This window comes from Mytilus galloprovincialis, chromosome 12 (genome assembly GCF_965363235.1).
Source record: "Mytilus galloprovincialis chromosome 12, xbMytGall1.hap1.1, whole genome shotgun sequence".
Classification (NCBI taxonomy): Eukaryota; Metazoa; Mollusca; class Bivalvia; order Mytilida; family Mytilidae; genus Mytilus; species Mytilus galloprovincialis.
In genome coordinates, this window is record NC_134849.1 from 56,538,604 (window position 1) to 56,565,466 (window position 26,863).

Here is a 26,863-nt window from a genome sequence, read left to right on the forward strand (position 1 = left end):
ATTGCGTTTATTTTCATCATTTTGTAAATATTTTAAACATTCTATTATTTACATACTAAATAGTGTGTTAAAATTACATTGTTAGGCAATCTATAATTTTATTTGTGTAATTGAATTAATCTCTACTGATAAACCCACACGCTCATAGATTTGTATGTCATGTGTTGCTATTTATGAACTCTTATGTATATATATATATATATATATATATTTAAACGCCTAAAAAGTGTACATAACAACACCAATGATATAAAAAGGAACTATAAATGTAATTATTTATAAATATTTCGGATAACAGATATCCTTCGTCAGTCAGATTCTGATGTTAAATGAATCATCTTTAAGTCTTCTTTGATTAAACATTTACTAAATCTTGAAATTTATACAATAAAAAAGGCAAACCGAACATCAGTTAAGACGCTTGCACCATTCTAAAAATTTGTTGAATATGACATAGGTTATATGACTAATTACATCAGACAGTTCACATATATGCTTTAAATAAAAATAATAATGTGCGATGTGAACTAGCACAATTTTAAAGCTTTAACGGTGTCGATATTATGTTGAACATTACAAGAAAGATTGCGTCAATAAGAATTCCAAATAAACAGCACTGAACGGTCTAAATTTCTAAATATTTCAGATTTGACAACTGTAGTGTAGTTACATTAGAGTCTGCGATGTTTAAAACAAACGGCCGTTAAAATATAAAAGACGTTTTATATATATATATTTTATTCAGACGTTTTATATATATATATTTATATACATTTATCTATGCCATTGCAGCAGTCTGTAATTCAGTGGTTGTCGTCGATGCTCCCCGTCAAAATTGTTTTCTGTTTATTGTTGTGTCATAACCATAATCATTTCGGGATCTGAAAGCATGGACTTTATTTGTTGTTTAATGTGAAACCAAGCGATCCACAGTACCGTATAGCGGGTTATTTTCGAGGGTGCGATTTTCATTGAATAAGGTATACGAAATATTTTTTGCGGATTCTAAACTTTTATCAATACCTTTGAATGTGCTGTTTTTAATTGACGGAATTTATTTTGGCGAATTTGTTTTATGCGCGAAAATAAGCGAACATTTGCACCCCGCGAAAATAATCCACTATACGGTATTTTGGACGCTGGAGAACAGTTGTCTCATTGGCAATCACACATTTTACCATGAAGTTTATCTTTTTATAATGACAGTTACCATGGTTACAATTAAAGATTCCATAAAAGAGCGGAGGCTTTATTCTAATGACTAAATTTATATCTACATATTACTTTTTTTATTGGTTCTAATCATTAAACAAGTTATTGTTCAAATATAATCATTCATACAATAAAAACACAAGCTATCCATGCTATCGTACCTACTTAAACATCAAATATTATTCAAACCCGTGGTAGTTTTTTGTTTTCAGGTAGTTCTATTTTTTATTAGGTGGTCACGGTCAAAATTTAAAAAATCTACCAGTAAGCCAATTAAGCAAATATACCCCAACATGATAACACACTAATAAACTAAAAAAAAAAATGATGCCACAGTTTGACGCCAATGTATTTAAATTCCTTGTCAGACGTATTAACTTGTCCACTACACATATTGTTTAAGTTTAAATCAAAGAATGATTTAAGATATGTAAATGAATGAAGTTCCCTCAAAATCTAAATTTTCAACAACAACAAAAACACTGTAACAAATTTTGTGTTTTTGTGTTTGATTGTATCGAAAATATACCAATAATCGGGAGGATAGTGAAAACAACCACAACTGTTCTATCAATAGGTTTAAATAGACCCAATTTGAGCAAGAGTTATTTTTCTTTCGTCGGCATGTTGGCGGTTAGCATGCACATGCTCCTTCATAAATCAGACAAATTCAATTTGTAATACTAATTACTACACTTTTGAAAAAGTTTTTTTATAAAAGCAAATTATCGTGACCTTTGAATACCGTTATACTACTGTTTATTTAATTCACCACTAAGATTCAATGAAGCTCAATATGGTTAGTCAAATCTGGCAAAATTCCCAAATGGCTGTTGCAAAGATGATATATTTAGTAATACCTATTATTACAGATTGAATTTCAACTTATCTCTGCCTCAACCAACTGAGAACAGTTTGGTCTCAATGTTAACGTAAGACAACGCTGACACTTTGTCCTTATGATGAATTTCTTGCAACACCTTTTGTGTACCTTTGAATACATTTGTTATATATATATATATATTATAATTAAGAGATAACACAAGTTTTTGAGCTCTTTTCATTTTGCTTTTTCACAAGTTTAGTCGGTTTGAGATCAGGTCTATTTTCTATTTTGCTGCTCTGTTCCTTTACTGTGCTGTTTTGTTCTTCTAGTGTTTTCTTTTCCAGTTCCATTTCTTTAATCTTTGCCTCAAGCATGTCAAGTTTTGTTTTGTCTTCTTCAGTCTCTTTTTCTATTGTTTTTCTTTCGTTTTCTTCTGCAAGAATTTTGTCCTTCAGTTTTTTTTCTTTCTCTTCAACATTTTTTATTTTGTCTTCCATTCGTTTGTTTTCCAATCTCATATCGTCATTTTTTTGCTGTAACCTTGATTTTTCCTCCTCTGTGGTATCGATATCTTCTTCAAGTTGTTTCATTTTAAGGTACATGTCTTCGACATGTTGCTCCAACAGTTTCCTGTCTTCATCTACACCACTTGACATAGTTTTAGACTGTTCAACCTCATTCTTTGTATCTTTGATTTGATGTTCTAGTCTCATCTTTTCATTTTCTAATTCTTCAGCGCGTCGTGCTAGTTCTATTTTCTCTTGTTCATTTACAATAATACGTTGTTCTAGCGCTGCTTTGTCCGCCGTTGTTGTATTGTGTTGTTCTTCGAACTTCTGTATATCTTTTTTTAAATTAGAAATGTGTTGCTTAAATTTTTTCTCACGTTTTTCCATATTCCGTATTTTTTGTTCTGCGGTTGTCTTCTCTTGTTCCATTTTTTGTTCTAAAATTTCCTTCTCTTGTTCCATTTTTTGTTTTAATGTAATCTGTTCTTCTTTCATTTGTTGTTCTATAATTTTCTTCTCTTCTTCAACTTTTTGTTCTAACATTTTCTTCTCTTCTTCCACCTTTTGTTCTAAAATTTTCTTCCCTTCTTCCAATTTTTGTTCTAAAATTGCCTTCTCTTCTTCCATTTGTTTCTCTGTATCATCTATCCGATGGCCCAATCTACTCTTCGCTCTTGCCATTTCATTATTTTGTTTTTCTAATAACTGGATTCTTTCTTCCTTCTCTTTAAGTCTTTCTTCTTTCTCTTTAATCATATCTTTCTTATCTTCGATCATCTGATCTTTTTCATCCAATCTTGCCAATAACTGACCCGTTTCTCTCTCACCACGTGTTTTTGCAGATTTTAATCGTTGTTGCACTACCCTATTGTTTTTCTGAAATATACGTGAGTTTTTATGAAAATATTCATATAAGTGATCATACGTTTTAAACAAGCCATATATTTTGGAATGAATTCTGATTTCAGGAGATACCCCAAAAAAAATCTCCTGACACAAAAATCAACAGCAACAAATAAACAACGGATCACCCACAATTTAAGTATTATAAATTAGAAGATAACTGAATGGTATGTTAAGCTTGGCCTTTGAATCACGAAGATTTTACTGTCGCAAATTGAGTTTACTTAGCGACGCGACGCGAGACTGTAAACTATGTGACGTCATATGTATACTCACGATGTCAATCATAAAACTCTAGACGTATTTATACCTTTCGTACGCTTCAGAATTGTTTCAACGTTGACAAAAAGAACATTTCAGTCTCAAAATTTGACTTTCCTGTTTATTATGTGAGTAATTACATACAAAAAAAAATCGTTATTAAAAATGGTGGCTTTCTTGGTTACGGACTGGCAGAACGTGGAATTTACCCCTTCAAAATATTTGTAAACGTCCAATGAAAATTATCGTTACAAACGAATTGCATTAGAATTTACTATTAGAGACAATAGTATTTAAGTGGTGAACAGCATCCTTAAATGCAGTTTAATAAACAAGCCTTCGAGATTTAATAATGACCGAATTGCATGAACTCCAAACTAATTGTAAATATTAAATTTTAAACGAAAAAAGTAAAAAATTAACTTGATCCGAAATTTGTAATTGAGAAACATTCCAAAATTATAAGATCCGTACTCAAACAAACTCTAGACAAAATCTTTTAAATAAAGAAGGCTGAAATGGAAATGATAAAATCACATCTCTGTCAGCTTTTTGAAATGGTCGCGAACTTGTAAAACTTTATTTATATTAAGTTAATTTGAAAATTGCGAAATTTAATCGCTGCAAAATTAGCATGTAAGGACTAGTAGCAAATAAAGTGTCCGCGAAAATTAGTTGGTTAAAAATACTATACTCACCCAATGGTTTCCACTAGTGAAAGAGGACCTATCTTACCCTTCGGTGTATTTTAATCCGACTTTCTTAGTGGTCGATCCAGGTGGTGGGGCAGGAAGTTGGAACCCCCTTTTTTGAAGATCAATGCAATCTGAATGGGGACATATAATCGAAAACCTCTTTTTTAATGACTAGATCTGCCCCTGTTTTTCAGAAAAGCATTTTAGGTTCTTTGAAATTAGGCAGGCGAGACATTGGTATTCATTTTTTCGTCACTGTAAACAATTGATAAGTCTCTTTGATAGGTACTTCTTGTGATATATATAGTTTTTTTTGTAAAGTTGTATTATTATCAGGACATATTAGATTGACAGACACAATAGGTAAAAATGTCAAAAATAGGGGTACAGCAGTCAACATTGTGTTATCATCTTAATCACTATAAAAACAACAAATGTAATGAGAAGCACAAAAAGGCATACATCAAATTTAACATCCTCATTTTGCTTTGTTTTCATTATATATACCCTTCGATTTTGTTTTTGGTTATCTATACTATATTTATGACCTGACCTGATTATGCCATTCTTGAATCTGATTGACCTTTAAAGGACCCTGTTTACTTCCATCTCGCCTTATGTAGACGTCACCATTGAAAACTTCATAAAGTTGAGTCAATTGCTCCACTTTCTTCACCGTTATTTCTATAACTTTTAAGTTTCCTGAAAGTAAATGGAAAAAAGGTTTTATTAAAATAAACACCTTGCTAAAGCGGTTTCAACCAAAAGTCATCTTGTACACTATTTATTCATTTCACGACCACTTTCGAGTTATGCACTTCATCGGAAAAGCGCGTAAATTTTGTGCGCCTTCGGTACGTCATGTATTAGATAGAGGGGATGGACTATATCCCTAATCTTTTAAGTTCATCACGAGTTATGGTGATCGTCATTATGCAGGATAAACTAATATAAGTTTCGTAAGTACTGAATCAAAATTCCCTAATGACAGCAGTGATGAATAACAGTTATAAGAGTTTCATTCCGAATGATTTGTGCAATCTAGTATCATATTTTTTCAACCACTCGCTAAACATAGGAACGGAAGTGACGCCACTAAAGTTTTTGATTCAAATGCAGCACACTCGAAAGTTGTCCTTTTAATGCTGATCATACAAACTGTAAAGAAACAAAGTAAATAATAGCTAAACATATATTCATTATCCCCAAATATTCATTAAAAAGGTTAAAAATATGCATTAACAGTATTTACTTTTTTCATGTGGTTGGCAATTTTAAATCTGCCACTCAAATCTCACAACCCTAATACAAGCTACACTAAAAGAAACGTCCTTGTATAGGACTCTTCAGTCCACAAAATGTTGCAGCTAGAAAAAAAGTGTTTTCTAGGAAAGACCAATTTTCGTAATATATCCGTCTAGCCTAAGTTTGGTAAAGAACCATTGTAAATGAGGTTTTTGCTTTTGATTTTTTTCTATCAGTTTATCAGACTAGTTAACAGATAACAATTTATCGTAAAACATGTGAACACATATAAAAATTCTACAGTCTTAAGCTTTTTTTTAAACGTCCTATGCCAAGGCAGTTGTTATCAAATAGTCCGTTTCGATGGACGTTGGCGTTTGTTTTTGAAGCAGTTCAGTTTTTCTGGTATTCAGTTGTTTTCCTCCTAATATAGTTAATGTGTTTTCTTCAGTTTTGATTTGTATCTGCCTAATCGAAATATGACTGTTGAACAGCAGTATACTACTATTGCCTTTATTCTAACTTACTTTCACGTGCTACATTTTTAGTGAGTAAGCAGGGAATACGCTTGTGAAGAATTCCATTAAAATTGGCGTTTGATCGCTAAACCGAAATACAGTGACAACTACTCTATAGAAAAAGAAAAGTTACTTCGTTAGGCTAAGTATATTATGAAGCCTTCTTTTATTTTAAGTACGGCTAGCATTGAACCAATCAATGTTTTTATTTCTTTTCCAATGCATTTTTGTTCTTCTTTTTTTTTCTCCATGTGATAACGTTATAGCGGGGATTTAAATTTTGGTACTAGTTTAATTGTACCTTTATTTGTGATATACTGCTGAATCACTTAAGATTTACAGATGGATATAATTTCATCTCACCTATTTGCCTTTTGTTCTCGTAACATACAGGAGTAAATTTCACAGTGTAGTTCTTGGGAAACATGTCTGGCTTGATTGCTTTTATTCCAGGATCAATAATATCTTTACGTATAGTGTCTTCCTTTCTATGCTCACATTCAATGCCTTCAACAATTCCTGATAAAAAGTTATATCAATTATGAATTGCACATGACCTGTCAAAAAGCCTTTTTCAACAAACGAACCCCGAGGAAAATTCAAAACGGAAAGGCCAAACAAAATGGCAATGCAAAAGCTTATACACATCAAACAAAGTGATAACAAATGTGATTTCATTGACTTGGTACAGACATTTTCTTATGTAGAATTGATGGATTATTCTGGTTTTATAGCCAGCTTTTAAAGACGCTAAAATAGAGTTTTGGTTCACAATTATTGTAGGAAGTGACTAACTGGATCACTATCCAAAGTTAGTTTTTGTATTAATTTTAATATTTAACTTTTATTTTACAGAAATTTATTTTTTTCAATTTTAAAATGGAACAATATTGAAAAAAAAACCATTTCAGATAGATAATAAAGTAAATTGAAACACATGTAGCCTTACATCAAATCATTGAATAATCTCCCTTTGTACATAATTTTGTAAATTGTGCAGAAGCATATTTAAACTTCTTTTGTTCTTCACAAAGATTACACTTGTTCTTTGTGAAGAACAGCTGTACAGAGGCAGATTTTAACTTTTTTTTTTTCCACAAAGAGATCATTTGTTCTTAAAATATGTTAGTAAGTGTGTATATTTAAGTGTAAGAAGGTACAACATCTCATGTCAACAAGGTTACCTATAGATGTAAGTATTAACAAAAGAGGACAATGTATAAAAATAAATAGTTTGAGAATTCAAGTCATATTTTAAAAAGTAGAATTATAAAAATACCAAACTCCAAGGAAAATTTAGAACTGAAATAGGCAAATTCAATAGCTCAAACACACCAAAGGTCCTTTGAAAAAAAATTCGGTTTTAATTTTAGTCCATTTGCTTTAGATTAGTAACATATGCTGACCTTGATTTCAACCTGTTAAATTAAGTGAGAAGGGTTTTGTTTTTGAAATTAAGTAAACTAAAAGATTTGAAAATTATTTTGAGATTAATTTTCAACAGGAAAAGGAAATTAAGCTAACAAGTAGAAAAAGTAGAGAAACTTAAATGGAATAAAAATAATCAAGAAGGCGTGAGGTCCCAAGTTGGATTTCCGGGAAACAATCACAGGACTCTATGCACATGCTGAAGATGTGTATTTACCTTCATCGTTCACACCTATAAACAACGTTCCCTCCTCCTCGCTGTTTAGAAAAGCGCATACATATACACCGACATCAGTTTTTAAGTGATCATTTGTGTACTTTCCACCGCCTCTTTTAAATTCTCTATTTCTACTTTCACTTCCAATTTTTGCTCCAAGAAAGTAACATATATCATGCTGTTCATCACTTTCTTGTTTAACATGTTTAACATCTACAATAATATCAACGTATGGATCGACAAGTTGCAGAAATTTGAATCCAAGTTTACGTCTGCTATCTAGTGTTGCTAAGTTATAATGTACACATTGAGCTGCTTCCGAAGATCGAAGATGTATTATGGCCGCCTTCTTTTCTTGGTTACTGATAATATTAATATCATTGGTAGTGATCTGTATCCGTAACCATTTGGTAAATAAATTTTCAATTGACGATCGTAGTGCATTTTCATATTTATGTTTACTCAAATTACTAATTGTCACCACGTACACATGCGAACTACTACTATCCATTTTAGGTTTTTAACGCCTTAGTAAGTTGATTTTAATTATTTGGAATTATTTTGTTTGTGTGTTGCTAAGGTGATTAAAGTAAGGATTTTGATTTTCAGAAAATCTAAATGACACAAATTAGATTGTATTAGTATGCGTTGTGGCAAATTATATGCATGAAGAGTTCATGTATTGTATTTAAAGCGATCTTTTTTAAATATTCTTTAAAGAAAAGATATTAAGTCAATAAACTATTTGATAACTTGTCGTTTAAAAAGACCTTTTCAACAATTTCTGCACCTACAATTGACAATGACAGGTATAATATGTGAGGGCTCGTCTCAAAGGCTGTATCGATTGTATAATTATATAATAATGGTAACCAGTTTGCTAAATTTAAAATGATAAAAAAATGTTTGTCTGCATGTATTAACCACAACGATATCTTTCTTGTTTTATTTATAAAGGATTTGTTGCTTTAAATTCACTTTTATCTTTTAACTGAGTATGAATAAAAGAGACGTCTTTGATATTCTAACTAACATTTCAGACTTTGATATACTAGCTTCCTATAACAAACTTGTAAAATGAAAAGAAGAAAAAATTGGGAGAAAAAGTTAATTAAGCAATCATTTTACGTCTATCAACAAGGGCGGCACATGCTCAGACAAAGTCTCTTACGTTTTACTCTGAATGCCTTTATAATGTACTTTATACTTCATAGTTTTTTTAATTCGATTTACTAATGTTAAGTTCAATTTAATTGTGTATATAATGCAAGTTTGTACAGAAAATTAACATATTGCGAATGTCCTATCTCATACTTTGGTTTTTAGTTCAAATAGTTAAAAATAGACTTTTTACAATTATAATGAAAAAGGAACGGATTAGGGACTCGATTAAAGCTTTAAATCGCACAATGCAACACATAAAACAGACAGCCACAGTTGTATTTTGTGTACTTTTGATTATCTGTTCGTCTTTTTCTTTTTTAGCCAATGCGTTGTCAGTTTATTTTTGACTTTCGAGTTTGAATGTCCTTCTGATATCTTTCGCCTCTCTGATACCTTGTGATGTTTAGTACTGTAATCGCCAACAAAAGAAAACAGATTAAAATTGATAATTCTACAGAGACAAGGACACTCTTTTTATTGCCAACATATTCTGTGATTAAGGCAAGCGCATAACATGAACATCCTCGTGTGTTTGCTCAGAAGTAAAACTTAATTCAAAAACAGGGAAACATGTAAAAATGTACACCTAAGAATGTATCAACAAAAGAGAAAAAACAAGAAACAAACAAATCTGAGTCAAGGGATAAGGAGAATTTCTTTAAAAATCAAAGTCGTATAAGAAAACACGAAATTATTTCAACAGGGTCAGAAGTTCGAGCTTGTATGAAAATGTTTTTTGTACAGGTCTTATTCGGGACTAGAGAAAATACATCAATAATAAAAGAAAAAAGGCAGGATGTCATTCGGGTCAAAAGCAACTAATATGATTTTAACGGCCAATTACATTCAATATGTCAACAAGTGTAGCTAAGAAACACATCCACTACTGTAATCACAATTGTGTTCCGGGTGCATTATGGATGACAAGATAGTCTTAATAATACCACCTCACCGAATTTTGTTACTATGGGGATATCAAAATGTAGATGTAATTATAATAATCATATATCTAAAGAAACAATGGATTCAGATGTGTATAGATTGCAGTATATTTTGTTTATGACTATATGATTGAATTAGAATGGTTAATACATATATCATTCATATAATAATGATCATAGATAATCGTAATATAGCTATTTGTCTAATATCCATTCTTTTTTTCCCATTCAAATCGTATATGTTACATGCATGTTATACTTTAATGATCTTGATCATTGCATCTGCAAACAGTAGTTGTCATTAGTAAATGTCAAGTGTAATGAAGCAAATACCGTATGTTCTTTTCTTTTCACTGAAAATTTTGTAATTAATTCAACTGCCACCGTTGTATATTTCCGTTCCGTTTCTTCTTACAAATAGTACACACCAAATCTCTTCGCTTAGACTTTGCATTAATTATGCAATGCGATACACATACCCGATATCACTTAGATTGAAGATAATTAAAGAGACAAAACTATACCTTTATTCTTTGAACACTGTAAACAAACGGTTTTGTGTCACACTTTATCTGAATTGATGTATATGGAAAGGTTAGATCAACGATCTTTTTGTTCATAAATACGATCAAATCTGCAATATCATCTCATAAAAAATATAAAGATCACTTTAATTCTGCATGATAACCTTCTTTTTTCTTATCACAATAACCTCTTTTGTAAGATCCTCCTCCTTATCCACTGTATGTAAATAGTAGTTATTATCAAAATCAATTTCAAGATTATCTCTCTTAGAGGTTCAGGTACTATAAAGGGTGACCTTTATTTAAAGGTATCGATAGCTTATTTTGTAGTCAAATTAATTAGAGTTAAAACCAATTGTAGATTAATTTTATCAAATTGTAATAATGATGAAGTAGTAATTAAATGAACATTTTTGCAATTTAATTGTAATTTGGTGAACGTGATGGATTCCTTGTCTGATAAGTGACCGCCTCGTTGAAGTTTGTTCACATAGAACTCATGTTAAAGTGCTAAGTCACGGCTGGTAATCTACACACGCAGAACATTTGGTTCTGCAATGAAAACCGTGAGAGGATTATCCGGTTGTGCTTGAGTGGAGTAATTGTCACCGCTTCAAAAGGTATGTACATTTCTAAATCTCAATTTTCCTATTCAACTGATCAAAATATTGAAATCAGAGAATGCTATATATATATGCTGTGGTGAATACTTTAATGAAGAGATACATGTATCATTTACTGTTGTACGTAAAGTTGAACTCCTACAAAATCAGTTGCCCCACGAGAAATTGCTTAAAAAAGTGACATTTCAATTTTGAAATGGTTTTATTTACAGACCTACAAGTTCACATTTTTTTAGGGCAATGGGTATGAATGTTGTTTTTGGCGGCGTAAACGCTGTCCGGTGTTGATAGACGTCTAAATAATTCCAAAAACTACACTTTTTCATTAAGTGATGGGATCGGTTCTGATTGAGGACATCGTGAATGCGTGAGGGGAAGTACAAATTATATCTTTATATTCAAGCTATGAGTCGTTGGAACTTACCTAAATTAGGCTACATTGTTCATTAAAAACACATAATAATTAAACACATAATAATAATTATTATGTGTGCTTAGAAAAATTTATGAGATTGAATTATGAAATAAATTGTGGGAACCTAGGTTTAATAATATGTTTCACGAAGAATAAAAACAAAAAATGTTGTTAACGAAAACAAAAAATACTGCAGAGATGTTGGGGAGTATCTCATTCGTCTTGATTCGTCCTTTTCAAACCACTCAACAATGTCCAAAACAGGTCGAATGCAATGTTGTTTAAAGGAAAACGTCCACTCTGGACTAATGAAAAAAAATCAGAAATCTTTCCCTTTTCTCTATGTCTGAGAGTTTATCTAAAGCACTTTAAAAAACTTTATATTCTTCCTCAAGGTCTTCCATGTGGTCTTTCTCGTGGTCTACTACGTGGTCTTCTTCTATGACTTCTTCGTTGTCTAATACATGCTCTTCCTTAAAGTCTTCCTTGAGATTATCTTGGCTTTCATCGATGTTCGTGAATAATAAATTCTGAATATCTGCCTTTTTTGTTTCTAAATTTTCGGGATTTTGAGTGAACAGATTACGTCTAATATATATAGGTGTTGAAGTTTTGATCGGCGATATACTTTTCTTAAATATATGTGGTGATCTCTGTGACGTATATTTGACGACAGGACTACTCCCAGAGGGTTTAGTTCGCTTTTAGGGCGGGGATAACTTGTATCTCCATGGCTATTTCTAGGGAGTCAATTTTAGTCCTCTTTTCCTTTTTCCTTTGAACAATGGCATTTTCTGAAATTAAACAAACAATAAACAGTGTGATTTCATTGAATCAGTGATCAGTTCACATCTATTAAAGTATAAGGATAAATATGTGCTTTTAATCAGCATTGATCACATTTATTGAGTCAACAAAAGTCACAAAGCCAAAGATTTAAAAAAATGTTTGTCCTTCCCCTCACGCATTCACGATGTCCTCAATCAGAACCGATCCCCTCACGCATGACTTAATGAAAAAGTGTAGTTTTTGGAATTATTAAGACGTCTATCCACACCGGACAGGGTACACGCCGCCAAAAAACAACATTCATACCCATTGCCCTAAAAAAAACTAAATGTGAACTTGTAGGTCTGTAAATAGATTCATTTATAGGGTCTTTGTATCGGAATTAAACACATTTATTCTTTAACCAATTGTTGGCATGACACGGGTTATGTTCTTCTCATATATTTCATGATGGTATACTACTAAACCCATAAAAGGCGGGATTGTGCCTGATATTCATATTATGAAGACATAATCTATCAATCAGTTTAATTTAGGTCCGGAGCGGGCATGTCAGTTACTGCTAGTAGTCTGTTGTTATTTTTGTATTATTATTATTTTGTTTATTTTCTTTTGTTTCATATTCTGACATCGGACTCGGACTTCTCTTAAACTGAGTTTTACTGTGCAAATTGTTGTACGATTGTTTTCTACATTGGCTAGGGATATAGGAGAGAGTATAGTCCATTATTACTGAACTAGTATACATGTTTGTTTAGGGGCCAGCTGAAGGACGCCTTGTTACGGCCAGAAATCGCCTTTAAATTGTAGCCAACAAAAGACACAAATCAATAGTAAAATTTAACAATATTTATTATACAAAAGTTTACAAGAGGTATTACACAAATATTACTGTCAACTTAACTGTCAAAATATGAGTCCAATCTTTTATCTTTATCTGTATCCGGATATCTTTCGGAATCCAATCTGAATATTACGTTCACTATTAAGGTCACAATCCAGTATTATGTTGTTTGTAGAATAAAAGTGTCAATCCAAATGCTGTGAATGCTAATGTCTATCGATGTTTAAGTCCAAGTCCAAGAGTAAGTCCTAGAGTGAATTTAACTTTAGTGTCTGTATATATATATTTGTCATGGAAGATTCTAGAACAGTCTATAATGCATCCTAGAAAGTTACAACAGAAGTTTCTAGTAAAATGTAGAAGTTTATATAATGCATCTTTTATTAGGATCATTCTGGAAAGTTCCAATCATTCTGTAATTGTTCCAGATATTTCTAAACTGCACAATTCTAAAATTATTCTGTAAACAACTATCAGGTCACATAATACAAATCAGGCCAACATAAATAAATAAAATAATTACAATATCATAACACCTCCCCCCTTAAAAGAAGTTTTAGTGTAACAAAAACTTATCATGAATAAAATGAACAAAAATACATATATATACAAAGTGTTTTAATAAGCTCTAGATAAAGCATCTGCTATTACATTATCTTTACCCTTAATATGTTTTACAATTACATCATATTCCTGTAACAATAAACTCCACCTACATGTAGTCAACCTCTGATTCTTGTTTCTCATTTTATGTATGAAGGTGAGAGGATTATGATCAGTACAAACAAGAATAGGATATACAGTGGGATTCAAATATACATCAAAATGTTGAAGTGCTGACAACATTGCAAAACACTCTTTTTCAATAGTTGAATAATTTTTCTGATGTTTATCTAATTTCTTGGAAAAATATGATATAGGTTTCTCAACATTATCATCTGTCTCTTGGTATAAAACAGCTCCAATTCCTACATCGCTTGCATCAACGGCAAGTTTAAATTGTTTTTCAAAGTCTGGAGTAATCAAAACTGGACTATTAATTAAAAGTGATTTGCTATTTTCAAAAGCGTTTTGACAATTTTCACTCCAGATAAATTTAGAATCTTTTCGTAAAAGATGAGTCAGTGGTTGAACCACAGTAGCAAAATTTGAACAAAATTTTCTGTAAAATCCAATCATGCCTAAATATCGCATAAGTTGTTTTCTATTTGTAGGAGGAGGAAATTTGGAAATGGCTTCCACTTTAGCCATAATAGGTTTCACTTGACCTTGGCCAACTGTATGCCCTAAATAATCAACAGTGGCCTGACAAAATTCACTTTTACCAAGGTTAATAGTCAAATTTGATTGTGACAATCTATCATAAGTATTATACAAATGTGTTAAATGCTGTTCCCAGCTATCACTACATACAATTAGATCATCAATATAAGCATAACAACAGTTTAAATCTTTTATAACATTATTGATCATTCTTTGAAATGTAGCTGGTGCACTTTTCATGCCAAACGGCATTACAGTATATTGAAATAAGCCATCTGGTGTAACAAAAGCTGATATTTCACGAGCTCTCTGTGTCAATGGAACTTGCCAATAACCGTTCAACAAATCAAATTTGCTCACAAATTTTGCTTGACCAATGTTGTCAATACAATCGTCTATCCTTGGAATCGGATAGGAATCAGATTTTGAGATTGAATTTACTTTTCTGAAATCAGTCACGAAACGAATGTTTTGTCTGGTTTTGGCACAAGGAGACAAGAAGAGCTCCATTCACTGTTACTCGGCTCAATAATATCATTGTCAAGCATATATTCAATTTCTTTTCTCATAACTTCAAGTTTGAGTGGATTGAGCCGGTAAGGATGTTGCTTAATGGGAGAAGCATCTCCTACATCAACATCATGACAAACAGCAGTAGTTTTGTTTGGCACATCTGGAAAAAGATTTTTGAAAGAAAATACCAAAGCTTTTGCAGATGTGCAAGTTTTGGGTCTAAATTTGACAAAATTTCTGAATTTTTCAATCTAACCGTCTCTTCCATAGTTTTAGAACTAAAAAGGTGGTTCAATTACCTCTGGTTTGTCATGATTGTTCTCAAATTTAACCATGCCTAAAGTGGCAACTGGTTTACTCTCACATTCATTAGTACGCTCAAAATATGGCTTTAACATATTAATATGACACACTCTGTTTTGTTTACGCCGACCTGGAGTTTTTACAATATAATTCAAATCATTGATTTTACTCTGTATTGTATACGGACCACAATATTTAGCCTGTAAAGGATGTCCAGGGACTGGCAAAAATACAAGTACCCTATCACCAGGCTCAAAAACTCTGTTCCTGGCATCTTTATCATACCATATTTTCATCTTGTTCTGTACATTTTTTAAGTTTTTCTGAGCAATTTGACAAGCAGTTTACAATTTTTCTTTAAATCTAGATACATAGTCTAAAAGATTCAAGTCAGTATGTTCAGTAAGCCACTTTTCCTTAATCAATTTTAACGGTCCCCTTACAGTATGGCCAAATACCAATTCAAAGGGACTAAATCCAAGGGATTCTTGAACAGCCTCTCGAACTGCAAAAAGTAGAAAGTGAACTCCATCATCCCAGTCTCTGTCAAATTGAAGACAAAAAGTTCTAATCATGTTCTTCAATGTTTGATGAAAACGTTCTAAGGCACCTTGAGATTCTGGATGGTACGCACTTGATCTATACTGAGCAATCCCTAGCTGGTACACGACTTGCTGAAATAAACCTGACATGAAATTTGATCCCTGGTCGGACTGTATAGACCTAGGAAGTCCTACTAATGTGAAAAATTTGATAAGTGCTTTGACAATTGTAGGTGTCTTGATATTTCTTAGCGGAATAGCCTCAGGAAAGCGAGTGGATGTACACATGATTGTCAATAAATACGCATTTCCAGTTTTGGTCTTTGGTAAAGGTCCAACGCAGTCAATTAGAATTCTGCTGAAAGGTTCGTCAAAGGCTGGAATAGGCAGAAGTGGTGCTGGTGGTATTTTCTGGTTAGGCTTACCAACAACCTGGCATATATGGCATGATTTGCAGTATTCTGCGACATCATTTCGAAGTCTGGGCCAGTAGAAATGCTGCAAGATCTTAAGGAAAGTCTTCCTTATACCTAAGTGTCCAGCCAAGGGGGTGTCATGGGCAAGACCAATAATTTCTTGCCTATAAACTTTAGGCACCACCACTTGGTATACAACTCTCCATTCCTCCTCTGGGGAAGCATCAGGAGGCCTCCACTTCCTCATTAAAATGCCGTCTTGATGGAAATAGCATTCAGCCACTTTGTCTGCTTCCTCCTGTGGTTTAGCCCTTTTGCGGAGTTGAAGAACCTCAGGGTCTTTATTTTGTTCTTCATAAAGGTTCGTTCTGTTTAATGAATGGCTGTTTACGTTTGGCCATTGCATAATAACATTCTTGTTAACACTAGGTGGTCTTATTATGGCCTTTTCTGAGCTACCAGGACCTTCAATGTCAGCTAGGAAAGTGTCAGAAAGGTCCATGTAACCAAACTGGTCTTCTTGCAAATTCTCATCTTGTTGTTTTCTAGCCATCGCCCTAGTAACAACACAAGCTGGATACAATTCAGCATCATCTTCAGGTGATTTAACATCCACCACTGGTTCACTGGTAACAATTGGTTCAGCAACCACAATAATGTAACACCCTCAACAGGGAGATTAGGACGAACACCAACAACAACTGGTCCAGTTATCAAATCTGACTTCAGATAAATACGATGGAGAGGAACATCTATACAACCTAACTCTACACCTTGTAACAAAACAGAGGCACCAACAGAAGTCTTCTCGGACAAAGGTAACACACCTTCTAACAATAAAGACTGAGAAGCTCCAGTGTCCCGTAAAATCTTAATAGGCTGAAGAGTAGAATACAATAATTACAATATCATAACAGCCTCCTTGTGCTGGAGTTTCTCGCTACAATAAATCCCTATTGGTGGCCTCCGGCTGTTGTCTGCTCTATGCTCGGGTTGTTGTCGCTTTGACACATTCCCCATTTCTATTATCAATTTAATAGAGGTAGATATATGTTTTACCTAAATGAACCATCTTTTGCATATTGTCAGATAAGTTAAGGTTAAATAGTATAGTAAATATACTTTAAAAAGTATGTATACACAATACAAATCGTTTAATATTCTTATTTAAAAAGACACTTATGTGATGAATGCACAAGTGGTTCACGTATTGTTTTTTTTGTTTGTTAATGAGTCTTTTTTAGAAGTATTCTATTCTGCTTTACAAAATTATAAGCCTGGTATCGTTTGTGTGTTTTAACAGACAAAAAAGCTAACTAGATAAAAGTCAAGAAATTTTATTTAGTAATCGACTGTAATACTGAACATGCATAGTTTTCTAGTTCATGGATGAAGACGGTATGTTGATCTCTAAATGTGTCTTGTTTTTTAATAAAGGTAAGTAACTGTTGCATACATGCATAACCTCATCTCCTTGTTTTACACAATTTCCCAATTACCTTCAATACATTTTCCTCGTTGTCCCACACAATTTGTCTGTAACCTTAGTTTTACATAAAGCATGATAACACCATCATTACATTCATTAAAAAATAAACTGATTCAGTGAAAATAGCAATATATCACATCCACAACTTTTTGTTGTTGTGACTTTGGAAGATTAATTTGTTTTATCCCAGCTGGTTCGCGCAAATTTTCAGAAGAATTGTGGATTTGATGATTATAGAAAGAAACTTTGCACAACTGTTAGTCATATTTAACAACCATGTAAAGGTTGAAGGAAATAATATTCAAAGCAATTTTTTTTAAATACAAAGGTGTCTTTTACGTGCAAGAGATATTACTCTCTCTTAACACGGGTCAGCAATTTATCGACCACATCCGACGATCTATCGCAAATGGTGTTGAGGTAGAGCCGAAAATTAAGTCCCTGAAATTTTCTCCGCGGTACGGAGATCGAGCCTGGAACCTTTGTGTGTGTAGTCTGATGCGCTAACAACTACACCGTCTATCTGTTACTTCTAATATGACTTAGTATTACACTCCATGTATCAAAGCCTATATACCATCTCTATAAAATTGAACAAAAATATCTATTGTCTAATTACACATTCAAGCCTTTAACAAAATGGTCATTTTCTACTAAATGTAATATTTTACTTATTAAAAAATGAAAACATAATTTAAGAGAAACTTTTATGTTAAGTCGTGTTCGCGTTCAGGTTAACTCAGTGTTGTTAGTTTACTCAACCAAATACAATCCAATCGATAACACCAATATCGATTTGTAGTTTAAACCACGTTTTCAAAACTTACAGTCGATAAACAATAAATCCCTTGGGTAGTTTAAGAGTACACAATGCTATAGGTATTAAGAAATTCCATGTTAAAAATTGTATTCATAAAAACACATCTTCTGAATAACAATGATTATTATGACATTATGGAAAATTAACATAATAGTTATCAAAGGTACCAGAATTATAAGTTAGTACGCCGGACGCGAGTTTCGTCTACATAAGACTCATCACTGACGCTCATATCAAAATATTTATAAAGTCAAACAAGTACAGAGTTGAAGAGCATTTAGTATCCAAAAACGTTATACTTACTAGACATTGAACTTCTCGTTCTCCATCTTACTTGATGTGGCTGAGTATTTGTATACTCTGCAGAGTCAAACGTATGCTTCCGTTTAATAAGGTTTTACTGTCTGTCGGTTTAATGTTTGTATGATAAAATGAAGTTACACAAAATTGTAAAATACTGAAGTCCTGGTAATACTATGTTAACTTTTTTTTTAAATAACCATGATTAAACGAATAAATAGAATATTGAAGTTCGTTGTTAGGTGACGTCATTGAAAACTGCCAAAATCAAACGTTATCAATCAACGGAACGGATTAAGTGTGAGCTTGCTCATTAATTATATCCCTGCTCAATACAAAATGTGATGAAATTTCATTGATGTGTATTCCATTTTAAAGATATAAGTTCACGGCAAACAAAACAATCAAATATAAAATACAGCGAACATTGACAGAACTGATAACGTGTGAATGTGTTATACGGTATGACATAACTAAATATGGAATCGATGTGTTCTAGTAATCAAGAAGCTTTTAATTCAGTCCCCGATGGTATTATCAGCTCACTAGCCAGTACTTCGATACTGACATGATTTTTTAATAAAAAAAAATTAATTGTTTGTTCATAAATTTATAATTTTTTCTTAATACGAAGTTGAATTTAGATGGATTTGTCTCTTATTTGTTTTCTACTTAATTTATATATCTTTTTAACTGTTTATGTTCCTATACATCAACTGTTCTGTATTGACCTTCACCGGTAAAGAAAAATCCAGAAAAGCGCGTCGGACTTTCTAAAATGCCGTTTTTACATTTTTTTTAAGTTTCAAAGAAAATAACGCCAGAAATCCAGAAAGTGGACCAAAAATGTTCCCGTCATTAATCTTATATGAAATTTCGATATCATTTGTAGTGTAGCTACTTCAAAATAATCCTTAAACGAAAGAAGCAGTATAACATAACAATGTTGATTGTTTGCAAATAGACGAACAGTTCTTTCAATTTTTTAATTTGTTTGATTTTTTCCAGATCTAATAACTTTTCTTTTAATGAAAAAAATAATAATTTGCAAGTATTGTTTAAACGACATACTCATTTTTCACTTATAATTATATTGATAACATATATATATCTATACTACCTCCGTTATCATTTTCTATATAAAATAAATACGCAATAGTTTCACTATTTTTCAAATTGCAAAAAAAAAAAAAAAATGTAAAAAGCGTTGAACTATTTGATCAGTCGACATCAACTATTCAACCGCAAGCGTCATTACATTTCGCGGAATTTCAAATGCAACTACGGGATTGGGTAATGTTGATCATGTCGCGGGAATTACAACGTCGTGTTACACCAGTTGTATCTAGGGTTCACGTCAGTCCGGGATGTAGCCTAAGAATTCAGAATATATATGAAGTTAAGGGAGTTCGCTTCTCAGTTTCATAGTAATTAACTTTTCAACACACTAGTTTATATAGATAGGGAATTAATAAAGGAATCCAAAGAGCAAAAAAAATATATAGGTCACCGTGCTTGTTTTCGAGAGATTCTTTTTAAAGAGAAGCATCCATAAATATGTAATAAACTAAACAGATATATATTATTTATTGTTTTCAACAAGCTCTATCTGGTAAGAATGGGAGATATAAGCCATTGAAATTTTGGCGGGAAAATATTCTCTCTTGACTTTTCATAGCTTTATCATTGACAGGTTGAAGTTCTCAAAAACTGTTAAAAAGTAATTAAAATTTTAATAAGACTTTCACAGAGGGCATATCATTATACATGTAAAAGATTTACAAAAAGAAAAATGGGGGTCACCGGGCAAATTTTTCAAGGCAATCAAATGGGTAAAACCAGAGAATTCCGAAAATCTGACAAAAAATCCAAAACGTCACAAGCCAGCTCCCTTAAGGTGATTTACAACTGTTTGGTTGTGTTTCTGCTTTGTATATTACGATAATTGATTTAGCCCCGACATTTATTGCCTGTAGTCTCTTTCGGTATAATAAAACACTTACTGGCTGGATGTTTGTGGAATAGTAAGTTTATTTTTTCCTCGGATACAACTATTGCCCTCGGCTTCGACTCAAGGCAATAGTTGCACCTCGGGGACAATACACTTACTATTCAACTCATACCCAGTCAATAGGTATACAATATATCTTTTCCGGGTCAGACAACTATTCTTTTATTTAAAAAAAGGTGGAGGATGCATTGGTCAATATATACTTTCATAAATATATTGTTAACGTTTCAAATAAGCTTTTATAAAACTTTCCACAAGTGTCAATCTATATGGACATTTATCTTTTAATACTCTTTACACGCTTTAGTTAAATATATGTATTGTTCCTTGGCGTTAAATAACATGCATGTGTTTAAACTAGACATCTTGAAATGAAACATTGATATTTTTGTTTAATCAGACACGTTCTTGACCAATTGATTGATTTCATTAAATTTAATTTCTTATACATACTATATATTTGACTTTGTTTCATTAAATCCTCATATGTTATCATAAGAATTTTATTAACATAGAAATGAACAAATATTAATGCTTGTGATAAAAGTTCATTTTTCTATCTTATCTTGTGGATTTAGACAACATACAACAATATTTTATAAATATCAGTCAAAATAATTTGGCAATCTGTTTTCACAATGAAATGCATTTCGGTGCATCCTGTTCTTCTATTGCTGTCAGCATCTTCATTGGTATTAGCTATATCTTTGGCTGGTGGCTCTGTCTTGAAATCAGTAAATTGGAATTCGTTAAGCGTTGAACGTGAAGTACAAGGGGAGGGTATATATTTGATGCGCTTACATGCTTATCAAACTCTCTGGGCTAGTCATGATGCTTCTACAGATAAAGGGGAATTCGATGAAACTTATATACCTGAAAAAATGGCTGAAGGTGAGTTAGCAATATTTTTTTTTTTTTTTTTTTTTTTTTTTTTAAATTTTAAAAAATATAATGTTAATTATAGCACCAAACAGAAAAAAAAAATTAACGGAATATTGGCTGTTAACGTTGTTTTTTCTTTTCAGTTATATTTTGTCACTGCTGTTTTACCATTACGTACTTTTATGTAGGTAAAACCAATAAAGATGATGTCAATATGCCTGATGCGTATTCCGAAAAACAGCACAACATACGAAGAAATAACAACAGCTCGACATTTATAAAAACTGAAATCTTCCAATTTGAAGCAAGGGTCGTAATTGTCATCCTGGAGCTACCTAAATTTTTACGAATACAGCTTTAAAATGACCAATACAAAATATAAATATTTGAATATATCATTTAGTAGACTAATAACAAGATTTACAAGTATTCTTTTAATATTCAAAAATATTTTTTTATACACCTATGTTTATCTTTCTACAGAAAAAATAAACATACATAAAAATTACATACTGAATTTGTACTCCGTAAATTCGCTAGTACAGTGTACAATTCAAATAAATACATAAAATACACAAATCTGTGAAATACTAGTACAAGCAGAAAACTGTCATGTAGATATTAATGTAAAGAAGTACATTTAACCAATTCTTCGATTAATAATATACATTAGTCACTTTCAAGTGATGTGGATTACGTTTTTATTCATTAAGTAAGTTCTTTTTTTTTTTGTATGTGTCAAGCGCAAGTCCTGTTCCCGTGGTTGTGATAACACCGTATAACACTACCCACGGAATTTGAACTTTCCTTGAACATCACTTTTGGTCCCACTTTAGTTGAGAATGAACTGCTACCCCTTCCAGCCTTCCAGGTTTAGTATTATGTGTCAAGCGAAACTAACTCCCTTTTCCGATTGTGATGTTACCGTATAACACTTAGCACCGAGTTTGAATTTTCCTTGAACATCACTATTGGTCTAGACTGGTACCTGGCCGTTAATGAAATGCTTGAAATGAATATTTTTATAATCCAGAGTCATACTGGATAGTTAACAGAGGGAACCAACCTACTTCTAAAGTAGAGAAGGACCTTTCCTGACCACCAAATGTGGTCTTCTGTCTAGCGTTTTGTTGACTTCTGTTTGTCTTTTCATTAATGACATTATTACTACGATGTTGACTTTAATGTTCCATTAATGAAGTGGTTTCAACGAACAGAAAAGTCATCTGTGCCTGTTATATATACATGCAAGTCATCCACGATGAGTTTTATTTTTTATTTTGTTTGCAAGGTAAACACAAATATCAGACAAAACTTATGCAATCATATACAATAAAATGATGACTATTTCATTCATTTTATTAATGAACAAAAATTATTTTATATACCAAACCCCACTTCCTTAACATGTTAGAATTGTTGCTTAATAAAAAGAAAAATAGCAACAGGAAAGGATGGATACATCCCATCTGTGTTTTTATTATTATCATGATTTTTCTGAAAAACATATTTACTCTGTACAGGTATTGTATGATATATATATATATAGTTAACTGCTTATCTAAATTTGAAATCTGTTGTTTTTCTATCTTCTTAGACACATGGAGAGACCTGATCCGTCACCTTGTTCTAGCTACACCATTCTTAGGAATCTGTTCGGTCTTTATTCTTTTACTAGCAAGTTTGGTTCCTGTAATCAAGAAGAAACGTTCTATTTTGTTTGTCTGCAGATTGACATCATCCGCAATTTCTATGACCGCAGGTAAATATAACTTAAGCATGTTCGCTTCTCTTGATTTTAATTTTTTGTTAGATATTCAGAATCCTCTGAGTTTATTCATCTAAAAATTTGGCTTCTTAAACCCTATTTTTTTTTCTTCGTTGTATTATATATAGTTTGAATAGCTATATTTCAAAATGTTATCAAATCCTTGATATTTTTTCATAGTTTTTAAAACAAAATTCTGCCAATGTTAATTGTATAGAAAATCTAAAGGGGATCATTCTCGCCAAATTATCAATGGCTTATATCTGGAAAACGAGCACAAAAAATGCATTATTTTTTTATACTTTTTGTGCCTCTTTATTTATAGGCAATTGTGTACAATTTGGAAATTAGTATGGCGTTCATTATCACTGGACTAGTATATATTTGTTTAGGGGCCACCTGAAGGACGCCTCCGGGTGCGGGAATTTCTCGCTACATTGAATACCTGTTGGTGACCCTCTGCTGTTGTTTTTTATTTGGTCGAGTTGTTGTCTCTTTGACACATTCACCATTTCCATTCTCAATTTTAATCAATTTGTAACAGTCTTTTAAAGTCTTCTTATTTTAGATATCGAATATCCTTTCATTTTTATTTTAGTCACAATTCTCAAGTAAATGTATAATTAATGTGTTGTCAACGACCGAATACCGAATACCAAAATCACTAACCGATTAACCGGACTTTTTTAAAATTTTGGTAGATTTTATATAAATTTGTATTGAAATCATTAAATAGTTATGTTTTATTTAAAAATTGTCGTCGTGGTAATTAATTAGACAGATCAATTGTCCAGTATATTGATTGCTATTGTTAATCTAAACACATAAAATTAATTAGAACTTGTCTCTCAGCTCGGGGCAGTATCTTAAAGAAACATATAATTAGTATGCATGTTTTTTTAACAGTAACTTTAAATCAGTAATGCGATTAAATTACTTCATTAGTTCGTTTTTGATCTTATTTTGTGTAGACCTACATCTAAATGTTCAACCTGTGCAAGGCTTAGTCTTACTTTAAACGAAATGCAAACTCAAAAATTGTGAAATGCCAACTAATGTTAATGTATACTCAATGTTTACGTGATAGAACGAGTAAAATGTTTAAAGAAACAAGTAAACAAAGCAAAGAAACAGGTCGTACGATGACCTATAGTTGTTAACTTCTGTGTCATTTTGGTCTCTTGTGGAGAATTGTCTCATTTGCAATCATACCACATCTTCTTTTTTATAATCAATCATTTCAAATTGAAACACTCCACATTATTTTCGTAAACAACAATAACAAAAGGAAAGAATAATCGGTTTCAGACATATTCAATTCTACGAGATCAAGAAGTTTTTTTTTATTTTGCAATCTGAAGTTGGTACAGACGCTATAGTTAAAACGGTGTATTTGATTTATTAAAATTCAAACTTCTTCAGGAATCCTCAAAGACAAGCCTTATAATGCCAAAGGACAATGTTCAATTCTAAAAGCGTAAATTTATGACTTGGATGAAAGGTTGTCAAATTGACACTCATACCACATCTTATATCTATTTGTAGGGTACTATTGATAAGGCTTTCTAACCCCAATTTCAATTATACCGGTTAACCGGTTAATCGGTCGAACGATTATCCGAGTAACCGGTTAGACAAAAGTGTACGATTTGACAACACTAATAATTATATCATGTTTTTATTGATTTGCGACAAAACAAACATTATATTTCCTTGTGGATCTAAGCTTTTCTAATGTGATTCCATGTCCAGGTTTTGGTTATACTATGTCCATTTGTTTAGGATATTCGCATATCAAGCCTCGTGCATCATTGAAGAGACATTAATTGTGCAATGAGCATCTTGAGCAGTAAAATTAGTACCGTTTATATTCAACTTGATACTAATGTCACTTTCTCACTCAATTACACGCACTCAAACATAGAAAAAAGTAAAAGTTGGTTTCAAAAGTTATATTAATCTGTATAACTACACAATATTAAACGATCAAAACTGCTTACAACACCGCAAGTGCCACATGTAGTGCAGGATCTGCATATTCTTCCAGAGCACAGAACATCACCCCTATATTTTAGTGGAGTTCGTCTTGCTTAGTCTTTATTTTCCTATGTTGTGTTTTCTATTGTTTGTCTATTTGTATTTTTCTTTTGTAGCCATTGCGTGGTCAGTTTATTTTTCATCTATAAATTTGAATATCCCTCTGGCATCTTACGCTCCTCTTTTGCAACCCACAAAATCAATAACAAACTTTTCAAACACAATCATAAATCAAAATTGATTATTAATTGAAATTAATAATGTGTCAATTTTCATTTAGGTATTATGCTTGCTTATGCACTGAACCAGTACAGGACACACTATAAAACATTGATGGAATATGACCCCTTTTTTGGGTATCCGGATGAAGACTATTTAACAACCGGATTCTTCATGGCTGCAGCTGCATGCGCGTTTTACTTTTTCACAGTCCTTGTTAATATTATTAGTCTTTTGTTACCTGTGAAATCAGAGACAGTCATAAGTCCATTTTAGAAATATACCAAGAACATAAACGTATTATTGCAACTGATTTAATCGTTTTAGATTAAATTGTTAATGACGTGACGAATAGAGGGGAAAAGACTGTGTTTTTTTACATTCATATTGTAAAGTTTTAACTTAAAATTAACATTTTTTTTTTTAATGTCGGGTAAGTGTAGCATTGACATTTATTGTACTTTTTGATAACTTTTTTCTCTGTATTGTGCATTATCTTACCTTCTATACATTTTCAGGAATATGATTGGTTAAAAGCGTCCGCGTGGAGACTGTGTACATTTCATATTAGGTTAGTAGGGATGCGAGGCTTATTTCATACAAGTTTAGTAGTGGTGTTACGTCCCTTTATAAAATAAAACGGTACTGAGAAACAATTTTAAAGGTTTCAACAGACGAAGAAATTGATGATAAAGATTGAATTAAATTCATAAAACACACTTTAACGTAACAAGTTGTTATTGTTGGCATCTGTTTTCGTAGAGTCAGTGGAAGTCGTTTCTTAATGCTACCTGTATTGAAGACTTGCTCATTTTGATAGGTCAATAGTTTGGAACGTGGTGGATGTAGATAAATACAAAATAATGCATTTGACATCAAATTTATCAAATGTTTGTTTTCTTAATTTTTTTCAGGTTTACTGAGTATGGTTTATTTGTTCGTTGTTATTTGTCTTTGTTCGTATGTCAGTTGAATTAAGAATGCGTGGTTAAGTGGTCTAATTAACTCGCCGTTATGTTTTGCTCTTTTTGATTTTTTATAATAGAAACTTTTAAAATACCAATAATCTTGGTTTTGTGTAATTAGATAAACTATACCAATTTTCTACACCAGATGAGCATTTCGACTATCATTGTCTCTTCTGTAATGCTTAAAACCAATATATATTTTTTATATTAAAACGAAT

The 26,863-nt window shown here is 32.1% G+C and overlaps 1 protein-coding gene and 1 long non-coding RNA gene across 2 annotated transcripts; one reads left to right on the forward strand and one right to left on the reverse strand.

Annotated features, from left to right (window-relative positions):
- Positions 1-1,292: 1,292 nt before the first annotated feature.
- On the reverse strand, positions 1,293-8,325 carry LOC143053715 (uncharacterized). Its single transcript, XM_076226502.1, has 4 exons — positions 7,815-8,325; positions 6,533-6,688; positions 4,960-5,108; positions 1,293-3,423 (listed from the first exon to the last, which is right to left on the reverse strand). The coding sequence occupies exons 1-4, from the start codon at positions 8,323-8,325 to the stop codon at positions 2,242-2,244; spliced, it is 1,998 nt and encodes a 665-aa protein (XP_076082617.1). The 3' UTR covers positions 1,293-2,241.
- Positions 8,326-21,407: 13,082 nt separating this feature from the next.
- LOC143054318 (uncharacterized) lies at positions 21,408-26,031 on the forward strand. The gene is made up of 3 exons (XR_012971639.1): positions 21,408-21,662; positions 23,251-23,415; positions 25,739-26,031. It is a non-coding gene; the product is annotated as an uncharacterized LOC143054318 (long non-coding RNA).
- The last annotated feature ends 832 nt before the right edge of the window (positions 26,032-26,863 follow it).

Bases quoted from the DNA above. Each gene is read 5' to 3' on its own strand.
- LOC143053715 (XM_076226502.1), bottom strand. From the start codon at position 8,325: ATGGATAGTAGTAGTTCGCATGTGTACGTGGTGACAATTAGTAATTTG. The intron at 6,689-7,814 runs GTAAATACACAT...ACTTTTTATCAG, and splicing joins TATAGGTGTGAACGATGAAG to GAATTGTTGAAGGCATTGAA. The intron at 3,424-4,959 runs GTCAGGTCATAA...CGTATATTTCAG, and splicing joins TTCAAGAATGGCATAATCAG to AAAAACAATAGGGTAGTGCA.